General features: G+C 40.1%; 1 protein-coding gene across 6 annotated transcripts in view; it reads left to right on the top strand.

The window, feature by feature from the left end:
• The window catches only part of cnot7 (CCR4-NOT transcription complex, subunit 7), a 31,697-nt gene extending 21,562 nt beyond the window's left edge, over positions 1 to 10,135 (top strand). For 3 of the 6 annotated variants that reach the window (XM_042342158.1, XM_042342173.1, XM_042342156.1), the window contains 3 exons: positions 1,056 to 1,200; positions 5,716 to 5,826; positions 7,866 to 10,135. In XM_042342158.1, coding sequence (XP_042198092.1) covers positions 1,056 to 1,200; positions 5,716 to 5,826; positions 7,866 to 7,997 — 388 coding nt within the window. In that variant the 3' untranslated portion in view covers positions 7,998 to 10,135. The remainder of the gene's footprint in view (positions 1 to 1,055; positions 1,201 to 5,715; positions 5,827 to 7,865) is intronic. The other 3 variants (XR_006085605.1, XR_006085604.1, XM_042342164.1) reach the window with 3 other exon arrangements.
• Positions 10,136 to 18,385: the final 8,250 nt, after the last annotated feature.

The raw sequence follows: 18,385 nt of genomic DNA, 5'->3' as shown, positions 1-18,385 counted from the left end.
TAAAATTTAAGACCACACAGCATTGTGAAAAATTCTTATTAATTCAGTTTTACCCACAAAATGTACAGTGAATTCACTTTACAGTATATTCTGTAAAACGCTTTGAGAAGTCTCGAAGACATAATAAGGCGTAAAGATTTGCATCTCAAATGCAAAGATTATTATTACTATTAATTTGGAAGCTATTTTTCCACAGTATTGGTTTAAAAAGAACAGCTTCCACACATTCAAATGCATGGGTAACACTGTTCATTGCAACATAAGCAGGTTTTTGGGTATAGATTTCTGCTCACAAAGTCCCAAATGCTGTAATGATTGAGTGAAGGGAACAGACTATTTTATAGTCTAGGGTGCTGGCACTCTAGTCTTATTAAAAAATGAAATGAGAATTGTTTAATTTGTTGGCCAATACATCGGGAGAAACTCCTCTTTTCAAATGTTGTCTTGGGATCTTTAACATTCACCTGAGCATGCAGATCGGACCTCAGTTTAACATCTTGTTAAAGTAGTGCTAGCCTAGGTTATGAGTCTCAAGTCCAGATGTAGTCTTGAACCCACACTCACGGCCTCCTAACCCAGTGGAGAAACTGCTACCAACTGAGTCAGTCAGCCTATCCCGTGGTTCTCCACTTGCTTATCTGGGTAGCACGTAAGGGAAATAATTGGGGATGTGGTGGGGGTGGAGGAGAGACAGATAGAAAACCTGTCCTGAGCTCTCTGCGATTACTGCTCAAACAAGCAATAGTTATTACAACATGTGAAAATAGGCCTGGGGTCTCCCATTATGGTGCTAGTCAAGAACCTAATATATGGATATATGGAAAACTAAATGCATTTCTCTTCATTCCATGTCTCTATATCCTGACATTGTTTACATCTGAATGTTAACGAACATAACGCATACAAATTAAACGTAACTTTATTATGTATATCCTGTGAAGTGCTTTGAGATAACTTGATAAAACGCAATATCAAATGCAAGGATTATTGCTATCATAATAATTATGAATACGTTTTTTGACTTTGGTAATTGAAATGTTCTTGTCTCTTTACAGTGGTTATGACTTTGGCTATTTGATCAAAATACTCACCAATTCCAATTTACCAGAAGAAGAACCAGACTTCTTTGAGATTCTACGCTTGTTCTTCCCTGTAATTTATGATGTGAAGTACCTCATGAAAAGTTGCAAAAATCTTAAGGTATTATTTCAATTTGAAAATGCTATAATTTGAAGCTGTTTCATTAAAGCAATTTCCATCATATTCGAGGATATTTGGTCTTTGCTGTAAAATGGAAATTAATCAGTGTCAGTGTTTTATAATGTAGCTCTTTGGAAGAGAATGAATTGTTTGAAATTTGAAGATTGTAACAACAACAACAAGAAGATTACATTTGTATAGCCCCTTTCACGTCTGGATGACATCCCAAGGTGCTGGACAGAGTATTTCAGACCCGAGCTGGGGTTGGGAGGGAAGGGAGGGGAGGGGAAGGGGGTGGATGATGGCATGGTCAAAGAGGAGGGTCTTGAGGCAGGTCTTGAAGGAGGCTAAGGAGGGGGTGAGGCGGAGTGACTGGGGGATGGAATTCCAGAGGTTGAGGGCAGAGTGGCTGAAGGCTCTCCCGCCAATGGTGGGGCGGGTGGGTCGGGGTCAGTGGAGCAGGCCAGAGCCGGCTGAGCGGAGGGAGCGGGCGGGTTGGTAGGAGGTTAGGAGGTCACAGGGGTAGGGTGGGGCGAGGCCATGGAGGGCTTTGTATGCGAGGACCAGGATCTTGAACCGAATCCTCTGAAGGATAGGGAGCCAATGGAGTCGGACGAGAATGGGGGGGATGTCGTCACAGAGTTTGGTGCGGGAGAGGACACGGGCTGCAGAGTTCTGGATTATCTGCAGCCTGTGGAGGGAGGAGTTGGGAAGGCCGACACACAGGGGTTTGCATAGTCGAGCCTGAAGGTGATGAAGGTATAAACGAGAGTTTCAGCGGCCTGAGGGGTGAGGTAGTGGCGGAGTCGGGCGATGTTACGGAGGTGAGGGAAGGCAGAGCAGGTCATGACTTGAATGTGGGGGAGAAAAGCCAGTTGAGGGTCGAACAAGACACCTCGGTTCCTGACTGGCTGGTGAGTTGTAGTGAGCAACCATGGAGGTTGATGTTGCCAGAGCCTGAGGTGCTGAGGCGCTGACGTGAGCCAATCAGGAGGGCCTCAGTCTTGTTCACATTCAACTGTAGGAAATTTGCCCTCATCCAGGACTTGATGTCCGACAGACAGTCTGTCAGGACAGCAGTGGTCCTGGAGTTGAGGGTGGAGACAGAAAGATAAGAGTTGGGTGTAATCCACATACATGTGGAAGTTGACCCCATGTCTGCGGATGATGTCACCAAGGGGGAGAATGTAGATATCAAAGAGGAGAGGGTTAAGGACAGAGTCCTTTGGGGACCCCAGACGTGACAGTGCGGGGGTGGAGGAGAAACCGTTAGAGGCAACAAAGTGGAGACGGTGAGAGAGATAGGAATCGAAACAGGCAAGGACAGGTCCGTGAATATTAAGTAAAGAGGAGAGGCGGTGTATGAGGATGGAGTGGTCGACAGTGTCGAAGGCGACAGAGAGGTCGAGGAGGACAAGGAGGCAGAGGGAGCCCTGATCACAGATGTTCAGAATGTCATTAGTGACTTTGACCCGGGCTGTTTCCGTGCTATGGGCAGCACGGAAGTCGGATTGGAGGGCTTCAAAGAGGGAATGGCGAGAGAGAAAGGAGCGGAGCTGGGACACGACGCCTCGTTCCAGGACCTTGGAGAGTAATGATAGGTTGGAGAGGAGGGATGGATCCAGGGAAGGTTTTTTCAGGATGGGGGTGATGACGGCCGATTTTAGGGTGGTGGGAACTGATCCGGTGGACAGGGAGAGGTTGATGACTTCGGACAGGAGGGGGGCCAGAATGTGGAGCTGGGAGATGAGGAGAGAGGTGGGGATGGATCGAGGGAGCAGGTGGTGGATTTCAGTTTGCGGACAGTCATGGTGAGGGAGGAGGGAGAGATAAGGTCGAAGGAGTATAGGGGGGATGGGTGGGGGGTAGGCCATGAGGGAGAGGTGATGTGGGGGTGGCTGTGGACGGAGCTGAGGCTAAGGGATAAATATGCAGTTTAGGCGAAAATTACAAAAATGGTGCCTCGTTCTTTGGCATGATCAGTACCACAAAACTTAGTTCACAAAGTAGTTCTATATTTATGTAAAATGGAGGAACTCAATGAATCAAACTACCTTCAGACTTGTGGAACTTTTGAAAATAAATGTTAAAATATTTTATTTCATCATTTAGGCACGAATAGCATTTTTTTTACACACTTAAAACTGTTCTTCTGTGTAATTGTGTCACATTGACACATTTCACCTTAAACTTAGTGTCCAGGCAGAGATCAAGCATTTGGAATGTGCCAACGCTGATATATTTACAGAGATCATAAATAAACAAGGAATGAATAAATAGTTCTCCACACAAAAAATCAGTGATTTGGCTATTGAATTTTGGGAGGTTTTCAGCAGCAACTGATGTGAACTTGTGCTCCTGAAAATACTTGAATTCTTAGGATGGTACCCAATCCAGGAAAATTCCCATATCTTTGCACGTTTTTATTTCATAAACCATGATTGAAAGAAATATTTAAAATTACAGTAGTTAATTTGCTCCTGCATCCAAGACTAACTTGATTACTGTAATATTGAATTAAATGACTAAAATAAGCATTTGATTACTACTATGACCCAATTATTAAACCTACTGCATGCAAACAGAAAACCATAGAAATGTATAGCACAGAAGAAAGGCTCTTGGCCCATTATATCTGCTGACTTTTTTGTCAGCTGGCTGTCTAAAATATCTAGAATGAAAACACTGTCTGACAAGCTTCCTATTGCTTGTCCAGCTAGAACCACCTAACCAAAGCATTAGGGCTTTGGTTTGCAGAGTAACAGGAACCATGTGGGAAGAATATCTACCTCCATTTGTCTCTTCGAAGGACCAATGCAGTCAGTCCCATTTACCTGCCTTTTCTCCAAACCTCTGCAAATTATTCCTTTTTAGATATCAATCTAGTTCTTTATTGAAACTTTAATATGAGTTCTGCCTTGATCAGTGTATCCAGCAGGTGATTCCACCCTCAGATAGGTCTCTGTTAGTTTTTAAAAATCCTCCTAATCTTCCTGCTTTGCTCTTTGTTATCTTAATGCCCCCTGGTCACCAACTCACTGATGAATGTAAATAATTTTCCATCGACTATCAAAACCCCTCAAACTTTTAAATACCTGTTTTGAGTCTCCCTTCACCCTGGTAAAATTTTTCTGCACCCTCTATGGCCCTGACATCCTTTCTAAAGTGTGATGACCAGGATTTCACACAGTATTCTAACTGATGTCTACCTAATGATTTATATAAGTTAAAGCAGCCTCTGGAGTCTTACTGTGCTTGCAAGGTTAATCTCATCATTGGTGCTGTAAAAGTAACCTTTCAAGTTTTAATGAGGCAATTCTGAGTCATTGTGGCATCTCATTTTATTTATAAAAAAAGTTGACAAGAATTGCATGTTCTTTCTATGCAAAAGAACTTGTATTTTAATACATGGCACATTTGTTTTGTAAGTGTCTTCTTATCTCCACATTGGTGTGAGTATGTAGTACTCCAGAGCACTGCTGATGACCGACTAGCCAGCCTGTCTCATCAGCAGGACTTGGAAAGCCAAGCCAGTCACTGGGGGCAGCTCCCATTTACGTGAGCCAAAGCCCTAACCAGTAAGATGGTCCTAGCTGGACAAGTAGGAGGGAAGTTTGCCAGACTGTAGCAAGCTATGTTTTTTAATTGGTAAATTCCAGCAGTACTCTGCAATCTCCAAGACTTGGCTCTTGTGAACCTGCACCTGATATTCTTCTGAAATTAGGTAAGCAGGTGCAGCCCTCCAGAGAGAGAGTGTGTATTCCATTGCAGGCACGAGTAAATTTCCACTTGTAGGTGGCATATGATGTTGAATTTTCAATCTGGCTTCCATACTCTTAAGTATGTGATGGGTTTCCTCATGTGTCATCCATCCGTCTGACCAAAGAAAACCTCCTCATTGTTGTGAACATTTCATTAGACTGGTCTCCACCTCTATGACTTTTTAGCTAACCATTGTGTTGTAGATGAAGTCAGGGTTGGGTGGATCTGAGTCTCTTGATGTTTTCCTCCTCCTCTATCCATTTCCTGTGGAAAATTACTGGTGTATCTGAAGAGTGCATTTCGATAACAGTATGTCCGAAATTAGAAGCTGGGTAATATATCTTGTAACTTAAAACCTATATCGTATCTGACCATCGCATCTAATAGTCCAAATTAATAATTATTTAATATAAACATTCGTCCAACTAGGGCGTTCTCCGCTCCATTGGGGTCTCTGCCTTCAGCCACTACACCCTGAACGTCCTACCTCTATCTCTCTGCCTTGCATCCTCTTTACGACTTTTCAGATAACATTTGAAGACTTTTCTCTTTGACTGTAGCTTCGGTAACCTCTCCTTTCTCCACAGCGCAGCATCAAACTATGCTCTTAGTCAGCGCTTTGAGACACTACCCTGCATGAAGCGTGCTATCTAAATGCAAGTTATTGCAAACTGAGAGAAAGAGAGTCAGTATAGTTCTGTATTATTTATAATTTCTTTTTTCAAACGATAAATGAAATTTGTTTTTGTGCAGGGTGGTTTGCAGGAAGTAGCTGAACAATTGGAGTTGGAGCGAATTGGGCCACAGCATCAAGCAGGTTCAGACTCACTGTTAACAGGAATGGCCTTTTTCAAAATGCGAGAGGTGTGTATTAACAAAATGAAGTTCATTGAAAAGTTTATACCTTGTATGTGTGGGTCCTACTCGGATCATCTATGTGGGATTGCCATTGGTTTGGATACATCTGCTGGTCATCTTTCTCCCAAAGGGAATTTCTCCTGGTGTCCTGGCCAACAATCCCTCAAGTAAAATTGGTCACTCGTTTCATGGCTGTTTGAGGCTGTTTCATGTCCGCAATTGGGCTGCTGCATTTCCCTACAAATATACAGTCAGTTCACTTCACAGTAAATCCTGTGAAGTGCTTTGAGACTTCCTTTGGACGTGATAAGACGCTATATGAAATGCAAGGATTATTATTGTTATCTTCTCTCTGTAGACAAATTGTTTCAGGTGTGTTTGTCTGCTTATAAATTTACAGACCTTGACAGTGAGCTAGTAATGAGACAATTTCATCATAAACTCACACCGCCACATCTGGTAAATTTACCTTCGTAGTGTTGACTGCTTAATTAAGAAGGTGGTGTTTGCTTGAACTAAGCTACTTAACTCTCTTACGTCGCTTCACTTCCTGACATCTCCCTACCTCTCCGACCTCCTCACTCCCCAATCCACCGCCCGGTGCCTTCGCTCGACTAGCACCAGCCTCCTGCTTGTTCCTCGGACCTTCTGCTCCACTGAGGTTGTGTTTTCAGCCACTACGCCACAAAACTCTGGAACACTCTTCCTCAATCCCTCCGCCTTGCCCCCTCTCTCCCCTTTTTCAAGTCCTGCCTTAAAACCTTCCTTTTCGACCGTGCTTAAGGCCAGCTTCCCCCCCAGCTTGGAGTCAGGCTCCGCCATTGTTAAGCGCTCTGAGACACTGCCTTACGTGGAGGGCGCTAAATAAGTGCAAGTTGTTGTTAACATTTCACAAGGAGTCTATGGAAGCCATTGTATACTCTGGCATCAAACTCCTTCATATATTATCCCCCCCCCCTCCAAACACAAACACTCTCCACCTTCAGCTCAGTTTCAAAGTCAGGACTGTCAAGTGCCTTCAGATGTCCTTCTGACATATGTAAATTTGTGTTGTATTATCCTAGTCCCAGGGCATGAGAAATATTCTCGATACAACAGTCAAAACATTCTACTTGTTGGTGCTGTTATGCTGCCTGCTACAGTACAACATTGCTGAACCTAATGCAACCTGATACAGATTAGTTTCTTCTGAAGATAACAGTCCTATTCCCATGTAATCAACTTCAACAACAAACAACTTGCATTTATATAGCACTCTTCAACAGGGTAGCATCTGGAGTGCTAAACAGTGGTGCAGAGGGAGAGGTGGGGAGGTGACCGTTGGCACAGTCGAAGAAGAAGTTCTTCAGGTGTGATCTGAAGATGGACAAGGAGGGCGAAAGGCAGAGGGATTGAGTCAGCAATTGCTTCAATGCATCTGTACTCCGAGGTCTCTCTGCTCTTTCATTTTTGGAATATTCCCCTTTACCATTTTCTTTCTTGCTTTGTTTTCCCTCCCCAAAATGCACTGCTTCACATTTCTCTGCATTGAAATAAATTTATCACATATGTTCCCTCTCTGCTACCTATGCCCTCCTATAGTGTCAAGTATATAATCTGACCTTTGTTACAAATTTTGGTTCAAAGGGACTATATCTTTTAATAATCCTTTACTGTATTTACTTTATGTATGGTGCTTCTGATCCTAAATATTACTCTCTAATGAGTTGCCTTGGCTCAGTCAGATGTACTGATATATTTTTAAAATTCTGTTTGTAGAAAAATAATATTTTAAAAATGGCAGAGAAGAGTACTCCTGTGGGGTACAAATTTAAATATCAACTCAAATCAGTATATGTGTCAAGCAGTAATTGAATTGGATATCCTGTGGACGGACTGTTTGTGGGGGGAGCCCCATCAAAACAAAGACTGCCAAACTCCTGGCTTCCCAAGCGTTAAAAATGGATGATTTCTGGATTATCAGATCACCGCTGATGTCACTTTCTGTGGTTGTAAATTGATATTATATTTTCATGTTGTGACGTTTTGTGATTATTCTCTTCCAGATGTTCTTTGAGGATCACATCGATGATGCCAAATACTGTGGTCACCTGTATGGTCTCGGCTCAGGCTCATCATATGTACAAAATGGGACAGGGAATGCATATGAAGAAGAAGCCAATAAGCACCAGCCTTGACCTGAAGTGAGGAGATTAATTTTTGGGCCACATAATACTGGATCTGATTTTTATCTGTGTCTGAATCACTCAGACAATAAGGTTTATCCCTGTTTCTGAAAGTTACCTGCCTTTTCCCTGTTCTTTCTGTTCACTACACTTGTGCCAAGAGCTTGCAGACATTCTTGATAAGAAAACACAATGTAAGTATAATTCGACCAGTTCCGATTTAGGAAACCTTATGTTAGCGAAGAAAATGGGAAGNAAAAAGCACCTGATTGGATTTTCACGCCGTTATTTTTTTCCCTTTTTCTTAAAAAGTATGCAATAAATATCAACTGGTTATTTACCATTCCCATTTAATATGTGGCGTTTAAAATGAAAAGAACAGGAGTTTTAGCTATTCAGGATTGTGGACCATCAAATTTGCACTTTAGAGAGTGACTGGTTCCTCTATTTTATGTGAATTTTTGCTGCTTCTTGTTCTCACAAGTGAGATAAGAAGGCCCAGAAACTTGAACTACTTCACACCATTGGGTTGCTGTTGGTGGATTCTCCCTGCCCCTGGCTTCCTGTGACAGCATCTCCACTTCTGGTTTGTGACGGCAAATCATATTACCGACGCTCTTGTATTTACTGCAGCTAAAGAAGAAGGCCTGTGAGTGTTGCCTTACAATATTCCATTTTACATCTTCTGGACATGTAGACAGCTCTAACATATCAAAGTGCAGCTAGCTGAACCAAAACCAGCATCACACACACAGCATCTCTGTTACTATGTCCATTTAGTACATTTATTCTGAATTGCATTGCTGAAATAAGATTTGAATGAGATTAATTATATCCTAAAATTTATATTGATCACATCTCAGCACTGATGTAATTCGTGCTATTCTGTGTATGTGATGCAATCATACTTATGGTAAAATAAGCTGTTGTATTGAACTGATAGATGTTCTCTTTGAGAATTTGGAAACTCCACTGTTTATTAGAAAAACCAACAACCATACGGAAGATATAGTTTCTTTCGTCTCAATGGCAGTAGTTAATCACAGCAGTGTGTGGGCATTTTTCTTACTCCAAAAGTAGGCTTCCCTGGGCTTTAGCAAAAGAGGCAATGTCTGACTTGCAAAGGTTTTTTTTAAGCTTCACATGTTTTCCTTTCATTAAATCTTATTGTTCAAAACCAACCTTTTTCTTACCTAATAATTGCATTTTAACCAGTGTTTTTATTGTTTTCTCCCCACTTTAATGTCATCCTCCTCTTAACTGCCCAGTGGGCAAACGGGCATAGATCCTTTCAATCCAGTGGTATTCCATAGATCGACTGGAGGGAGTCACGCATTCACAAATGAGGGAAGAAAACCTGATGCTTTTTCCATGATGTCATTGCACCCTAGTGGCCTAATCTTGAACTGGCAAAATGTATCACCCTTTTACATGGGTTAGAATGCTGGTCTGTAAATTCAATCTTTGACCATTGATAGTGACAGATACATCTTAATGTGGCTGATTAACAGTGTGTTGCAGAGATTGATTGTAATACTGGTTGGAATGTAATAGTAAGACTATTGCACAATTTGATTCATGAAAATGCATACTTTTGACACTTTAGTACAACTGTTTTATTTAACATTTTCCTCTGTAGCATCAAATTAAGTGAAATTTTAAAATCTTTGAAAAGGCAAATTGCCNTTTTTTTCAGTATTGCAAATGCGCACATAAGTTATCCAGGAGCAGCATTACATAGGTGTGTTAATTGAGCGTGATGCTGGTTTTGATGCAGCATGACTTGCTATGCAACCCCTTTAGTATATTGTATATTGGCTGGAAACACAATGTAATATATTGTCAAGTCCAATGCAGTGTATTCTGCATGCCTTTAGAGCAACTGTGCTGGAAAACTTTTAGCTGATACTTGCCTGAAACCATCAAATGCATGTTGCAGAATGTCGGTCCTTATTAGATTCAAAAGAGTTTGTAACAGGTCAAAAATCTCCAGACCGTGTGACTATAATGTAATTAACGTGTTCTGTTCTTTCATTAAGTTACAGCACTGTAACTTGATGGTCTTTTTTTAAAAAAAATTATGTGAAAAACAAGGTATTATTTGTTTTTAAACCTTTTTGTAAATAAAGGCTTCAGATTTGTTTCTTACATATGTAAGCTATGGATGCTTGTTTTATTTATACTCGGGTATTCTATCGACACCACCACAATTTAGTGGATGGGGAGGGGAAGAGGGTGATCGAAGCATGGTCGAAGAGGAGGGTCTTGAAATGGGTCTTAAAAGAGGCAAGCAAAGTGGAGGGACTGCAGGATGGAGTTCCAGAGGGTGGGGGCAGCGTTGCAGAAGGCCTGCCTGCCATTGATGGGGTAGGCGAGGCGGGGACGTGAAGCAGGCCGGAGCCTGCTGAGCGGAGAGAGCGGGCAGGATGGTAGGAGGTTAGGAGGTCGCAGAGGTAGGGGGGAGTGAGGCCATGGAGGGCTTTGAAGGTGGGGACCAGGATCTTGAACTGTATCCTCTGTGTGATGGGAAGCCAGCGGAGTTGGGCGAGAATGGGGGTGACGGAGCCTGGTGCAGGAGAGGCGGTGCGGGAGCCAGAGGAGAAACCTTTGTGGCGATGAAGTGCAGGTGGTGTGAGGTACGATCTAAACCATTCAAGGACTGAACCATGAAGGTTGAGGTGAGAGGAGAGGCGGTGAATGAGGAAAGAGTGGTCAATGGTGTCGAAGCCAGCAGAGAGGTCAAGGAGGATGAGAAGGCAGAGGAAGCCCTGATCACAGACAGACCGAATGTCATTTGACACTTTGACCAGGACTGTTTCTGTGCTGTGGGCGGCACGGAAACCCGATTGGAGGTGTTCGTGAAGGGAGTGGCGGGAGAGGAAGGAGCGAAGCTGGGAAACAATGACTCGTCCCAGGACCTTGTAGTGGAAAGGGAGGTTGGAGATGGGGCAGTAATTTGAGAGCAGAAATGGATCCAGGGAGGGTTTTTTAAGGATAGGAGTGATGAAGGCCGTTTTTAAAGGGGTGGGAATGGTATCAGTGGACAGGGAGAGGTTTGTGATGTCTGTGAGTAGAGGGGCAAGGAGGTGGGAGGTAAGGAGAGGGGTCGAGGGAGCAGGTGGTCTGTTTAATGCAAGGTACTTTCTCACATAGTTCATTACAACAATCATGTGAACCCATGAACTAAAAGCACTTGCTTACAAGCAAACACGTGCCTTGAAACGTTTTAAATTTATTTACTTATAAATTGTTACTTATTTAAAATTGTGTGCATTTCAATACCAATAGTGATTTATTTTCATTTGCTGGGGTCCTCGGGAGTTGGCTATTGCTAATTTGCACCTAATACTTTCCAGGAGTAGCAAAGCAGTGTGTATTCCCTTGGGGAGAGACTGCGTACATTCCATTCCATGCAAAAGGAAATTTACAAGCATACGTAGAGTGGTTTGGATGTTTGTAAGCATGGTGATGTATTTCTGACTTTTGGGAAAAAAATCTTTTTCTCCCTTGTCTATCACTGTCGGTGCCTAACCAGTACTGTTGAGCATTTGGGCTGTCCTCCCAACATGAAAGGTGTGATATAAATGTAAATTTGTTTTGTATTGTTTTTGAATATGAAACATCAATCTAATAGATCAAATCCGTCCCATCCCCCCCCCCCCCAACAATCTATTAAGGTGAGTAAACTTGCAGGGTCATGTCCTTTTTAAGATTTTTCTCACTGTATCCTAGCTCTATTCGTGGTGTCCTGTAGCTCAGTGGTTAGAGCACTCGCTTTGCAAGCGAGAGACCTGAGTTCAATTCCAGGCAGGGCGAAACCTTGGGCAAGTTTCCTTACTCCACACTCCTAATAATAATCCCTCCAAAACAAAAACAATAATAAAATTGGTCATTTTCAATCTACGGTTGTTTGTGGGACATTGCTGTGCGCAATTGGCTGCCGCGTTCGCCCACAAATATACGGTCAATTCACTTTACAGTGTGTTCTGTGAAGCGCTTTGGGACGTCCTCCCGACGTGAAAAGCTCTATATCAAATGCAAGGATTATTGCAAGGATTATTATTCCTGAGCTGCCCATTCACCATTCTTATATTGCTCTCAAGGCAAGTCACTGAAAAATCGTTTGTTTTGTTTGGTTAATCCTGCAATTTAATTTGCTTGCTTACTTTCATAAATTGGTTTGCCTTTAATAATTATCCACAACTGAGTTTTTTTCCTACTAATTAACTCAATGGTCTACAGTACTTATTTGTTGCATTATCAGATGCTTTAACACCAGGGTACAGATGGTGAACAGTGTACCTATGCAAATGAGCAATGCAAGGCACTCATTGGCGCAATTTATTTTTCAACTGCAGCAACCAAAAACGTCAAATATACATGGCTGGTTGCAATTTGGAACAATTGCATGTCTTTATGTTAGTTGACTAAATTTCCAGTGTTACGGAGCATGACAGACAGCAACATCAATTCCCATGTACAATATGTTATTCTGATAATACAAATGCATACTCAAAATACTCCATTAAAATGCATTTTAGCAACAAAGTGCCACAGCTTAAACTGATAGCAAAAGAACCCGATCAAAACAGAACAACACTTCTCATCAATGTACAAAACCTCTGGCAATAAAGCTTTACAAAAAAAAATGAGCTGGCTGAAATAATGCTTACTGACATGTTCATTTTTCTTCACTGTACTCTTGTTCTTTCATTAGGGAGCTGTCCTACAAATTGAGTTAGATAAGGAATGTTTTGCAAAATATTATGACTAATACATTGCCTCAAGATTTTCCAGGTTTTCCTTTTATTGATGAATGTATAGGGGGAAACAAAAGTCTTATTGTCATTTTGTCTTGGAGAATTTATATTCTATTAGATTGGTATATTGTATTAAACCCAACTGGTTTAATACAATATAAGTGAGCATTGGTAGAATTATATTTTGAAACTGATTTGCTCAAATGATTGTGAAGAATGATGAACACTGCTTTTATTCCAGTTGCCAGTCTCAAAGTGAGGAACACTGATTTTGTTTTACAAACACCAAAGTTTCACACTGTTATCACGTAAAGATTTTGCTTTAATACTTAATATCAAATGGATTATCTTACCAAACACTATTTTGGGGACTTATCAAAGATGAGCAAATAACACCTGATGGGTCCTAGCAAGACTTTATTGAAAATGAGACCAATGGTCTTATTATTCTCTTTTCCACCTTGATCTTTGAAACATTAGAGTTTTGGGAGTGTAATTCTGAGATTTCTCACATTTTAAAATGGGTGGATAAAATTGACCATTGCTATAATGATTTTTATTACATCCTCCGACGCCCATATCCTCACCCACACCAAACTCTGTCCCCATCACCCAAGTCCTTGCCAAACTCCACAAACTCTCAATACTCATGTAGAAATCACTTCATGCCCTGGCACCTCCGTAGCTCCCCTGGCTACTTACACTCCATTCCTCTACGTGCTGCCTGTGCTCAACTAGCTCCGGCTTCCTGCATATCCCTCATCTACTCCCATCCACTATCAGTGGCTGTGTTTTCTGCACTACACACCGCAACTCTGCCACAATCCCTTTTCCTTGCAGCTCTTTGCCCCACTACAGATCATACCTGAACACCTTCCTCTTTGAATGTGCCCACAATCACCTTCCCTTTTCTCCCCAGCTCAGTGTCAAGCTCAACCACTATTAAGCACTCAGAGATACTACACAGTGTGAAGGGCCCTATATAAATGAAGTTGGTATTTTTTCTCCCAAAATTTATAATTCATACTTTTCTTTATTAAATTTCATCTGCCAAATCTATAGTCTGTCTGGGTCCTCCTGCCGTTGCTTACAATCTTCTTCACTATTAGCTACAATCCCTAGTTTTGTGTCATCAACAAACTTAGAAATTGTGTCTCTTACCAGAGTCCAGATATTTTTTGTAAATGAAGAAAGGTATTGGTCTTATCAAAACCCCATTATTTATACTTTGTTCCAAATAAAATGCATGTACTCCCATAACAGGGTTTTATTCTCGGTCTGGTCTCAACACAGAATCTTTAGAAAAAAAACACCAGTGCCATAAGCTCACGTACATTTTAATGAGGGAATTGATTTTTTTTACCTTGACTGATGATGATACTGAGAAAATGTCCAGAATCAGTCATCCGGACAGAACCAATCAACATGAATTAAGAACACCGTTAGTTTTCAAATATTCTTTAATTATCCTGATTTTTTTTACTTTTACTGATTACCTTGTCTATTATACCAGCAATTACCCTGTATATTCAGGTGACTCAGTGATAATGTTTTCAGGATCATAAAAGGACAATTATTTATTGGACGATGCAGTTCTTTAGTTATCTACAATATAATTATCCCTATATTTGATATAGTGCTTGCAACATCAAAATATCTCAAATCACTTCAAAGACAATAGTAAGGAAGTTCAGCCATACATCCAACTGCTAAATTCCTAGAGACTTTTGTTTAGAATTTATGTACTTTCCATTCTTGAGGCATATAAATAATATCACTATGTAAATACAGATACTGTATTCTGAGATATTCAACTGAAATTGAAAATACCCTCAGCTAAGTCAGCTAGTAAAGCCGAATTAGAGGGTTTATTGTTCTGATTTATTAAGGAAATTTAAGTAACAATTTTCAACAATTTTAATCTTTAAAAACTAGAATAAGGAAACATTGAAATTGTATCCTCAGTTTAAAGCATCACGCATCAAAGCATGGCATATGCATAAGACATTTTTGTAAATCAAGAGAATATAGGAAATATGACAAAGTGAGGAATATTCCTTGTTGCTTCATTTATCTTTTCATGTAGCAGATTGGATATGGTCGGTGGAAGGAATGGGTGATTCTTCAAAACTAATACCATTGTAGAAGCACTTAGCTTCATACCGTTTAAGGAAAAAATTGAACACAATATTAGAAATGGTTAATGAAAACTGAGCGCATTCCTTCCATCTACCATATACTATCTGTGGAATGGTTCTGTGAAGTGTTTTTCTATTTGAAAGATAAAACTCCAGAGCATCTATTTAGCTTCATTCTATATTGCTTATCCATAAGGGTTGCCTTCTCTAGCATTACATTTTCAGATTTCAAGCAGCATCATTCATCATTGTGATGTCCTCTCGACATGAAAGGCGCTAAATGAATGTAATTTTGTGTTGTATTATGCTCCACTTGGGACTGGATCGCCTCTATTTGTACTTATTCTTGTAACCTTCAATTCTGTTTACAACCACATATCATCTAACAATTTATTATTAAGTTAGAGAAGTTATATCACTTTATATCATGAATGTAAATTGAGTTAAATTAAATCCTCTTCATTGCTTATAATTAAGTTCTCTTGTTGTATTTTACTAAACTCTCCAACATATCAATATATTCTCCAATATCTAAATTCACCTTCCCATTGGAAAAGATGTGGAATTATAGGTGTCCTTATGATGTATCAATAAGCAATACAGTTGCCAATAGTGTGCATGAATTTATAGTTTCCACATTGTGCATGACACGTTGTTGACGCATGATGTAAAATTGACCCAAATATTCAAAATATGTCCTCACCAAAGTTCTTTGTAACAGGCACATCTGAAGTTTTCTAACCTTAATCCTACTTTTTCAAGAATTACAGCTACTAGCTGACTGCAAAAATAATTGCTTTGATGGAAAGTACAAAATGTGCCACAAACTGGCATGAAAAGGTCTTCCTGGAGTTAGTGCTAATCTTAAACTGGAACTTGGTATAAATCAAAGCTTGCTGCTCAGAAACAATACATCACAAGTGCCAGAACACAGCCCAGAAAATGGTACTCAAAAGAGCTCAAGCTTCTGTCTTTTAAGTGCAACACTAATTTGCTCGCAGTAGGATGTACTGCCCTCGAGAATTTGGCTTGCAGAAAGAAATCTACAAAGCTCTCATTAAAAGATAAAAGGTTAATACCACAACAGTACTGTGGAAGGGATGAGTTGGGTTGAATAGTCTGTGGAACGGATGGGCTGAATGGCCTTTCCTCATTCTGTGCTTTTTGCTTTTAAGTAAAGTTTCCGTATAGGCTTGTGGAAGGCAGGATATGTACATCATAGAAAATTTATGCTTTGGGATTGAGAGATGTACATCCTTCATATTATTTAATGAATAAAATGGCATAAGCTTAATTTCACATTGATCTCCATCCTTTGTTTCTTTAATTTTTTTTATGAGGAACTGCTGTAATGATGAGGACACAGATTTGGAAGGTTGGTGTAGATTTAAGTGTACTTTAAATAATCCTGTGTTTTGACAGAATCACCACTTTTTGATGCAATATGTTGCAGCTTCACTGTGATAAATTACATTATGAAGATTTAAAAAGAGAATCAATTAATCAGCATAAACATTTCTCACAATAGTATCTCATTTCCCCCTGTGCTAAACACTAGATGGTAGATTTTACTAATATTTCATTACATTTTTGGTGGCCATTGTAACAGTATTTTTTCACCATTTATGTTCCTTCATTGGGGCGATACAAACATTATACAATATCTTTTATTGCACTGAGTTTCTTATGTACGCTACTGGGAAATAAAATGCAATAAAAGTTCCTTTACTGGAGTACAAATGATGAAAGTTTGTCTTTAGAAACACTAAGATTTCCTAGATAATATTACTTATAAATTGAGAGAATAGTTTAATCCACCATCTTCAACAACACTTGAGAAGATATATGGGACACAGCTGTTAAGCCACACAGTTTTTTTAAAAAAACCTGTACACTACAAAATGCCTCTGTAAAACACTCTTGAAAACGTTGCACTGTGACCCTCCATTCTTCTTACCAATGTATTCATTTACCTGAATAACACCAACAATGTTGTTTCCATTTAAATCTGTCTTTGGATTCGTTTTTTTAAAAAAATAAATGAATACTTGGAATTCCCATTCCAACCTTACACTATCAAGAAATCTTTCCATTTTCTCTAGAACCAGCTGAAATAATAAGATCAGTGTTGCCATGTTGTACAACATGCTTCATTGAACTGCCCTAAGAAGTGCAGATTTCACTTTTTGGTACATAGTTTTAAATTGCACCAAACAAACTAAATACTGTAATTTGTATATCTTCAATTGAACTCAGAAAAAACACTGTTAAGGTACAGAATGGTATTTCAATATCCATTGTGCAGTTAAAGCCTTTTACTCTATCAACATCTCAGCAAATCTTATAAGTTATTTCTGTAAACAATTAAAAAATAAAATCACAGGCGGGCATTTGGCATTCTGAAACATAAACTAGCAAGATACAATTTGTTTCAAATGCTTTAAACACTGAGCCGAACTTTTGATGAAGGCACTGCAACTTGGCAACTTGTGCTTACACTACTCCTTCTTTCCACTAAAGTCTGTTTTTCCTATTTGTAGTCCATTTGTGTTAACCATGAAAATGATGACATTCCATTTGTGATATTTAAATGACACAAAAGGCACCGTGCGCACCATTCACTCACGGCGATGGAGTTTTATAATGTCATGCATACTGCAGGTTTGGCATCATGCTGACTCTGTCATTTTTGTACAGAGCGGATTTTTGTGGTCTAGAAATTGGCCACGGGGTGAGAGCTCCACCTACGTTTACACAATTTTTACGGAAATGAATCAAATGAGTGGACCCGGCATAACAACCAAAGCATAGCACACAGTACTGCAGGCCGACAATGTCTTTTAGAATAACTGTTTGTTCTTCTGCACTAGATTATCCCACTTTGCTAACAACTGGTGATTAAACCTATGGAATGAAATGCAGGAAACAATATTGCCCAATATTGTTTTCTCATCACTTCCCCTTACACATATATAAACATCAATCATTTTAAATTTGTCACCTTAAAGTTTCTAAGCTTAGTTTTCTCTGTCTCTTAAGTGGAGCATTTCAATTTCACTGTAACATATGTCGTCACTTCATACTGAAGAAATATGTGCAAGTAAGCCCACACATGTAATTTGACATGACATAGAATCAAGACAATTACTATACTATCAGCAGGAGAACAACCAGATAGTTTAGCAAAGTAGCAGTGGGCGGGTAGGTTACAGTGCCACATTTTCCTCAGTATACGCATACCTGCGGCGATGCCGATTGCTGTAAACATTAAGCATGTTTTGTCAAGCAGATGCATTCAGCATTGAATTAAACCCCCTATTGTACATTAAGGGTAACTGAATCGATGTCTTCAATGTTTTCTTAAGCAGTGAAATGAGAAAAGCCAATTGCTTAGGGAAATGCATCCTTTGGAGCATGCCCACAGAGGCACAAACATCTGATGAGGATGGTGGGCAGGTGAAGGTTGGATCTTGGAGAACATTTCTTCTCAGAATTTTCTCCA

This window comes from Callorhinchus milii, unplaced genomic scaffold (genome assembly GCF_018977255.1).
Source record: "Callorhinchus milii isolate IMCB2004 unplaced genomic scaffold, IMCB_Cmil_1.0 Scaffold1, whole genome shotgun sequence".
Lineage (NCBI taxonomy): Eukaryota > Metazoa > Chordata > Chondrichthyes > Chimaeriformes > Callorhinchidae > Callorhinchus > Callorhinchus milii.
The sequence above is the reverse complement of the archived record's forward strand: the minus strand, read 5'-3'. Positions and strand labels throughout refer to the sequence as shown.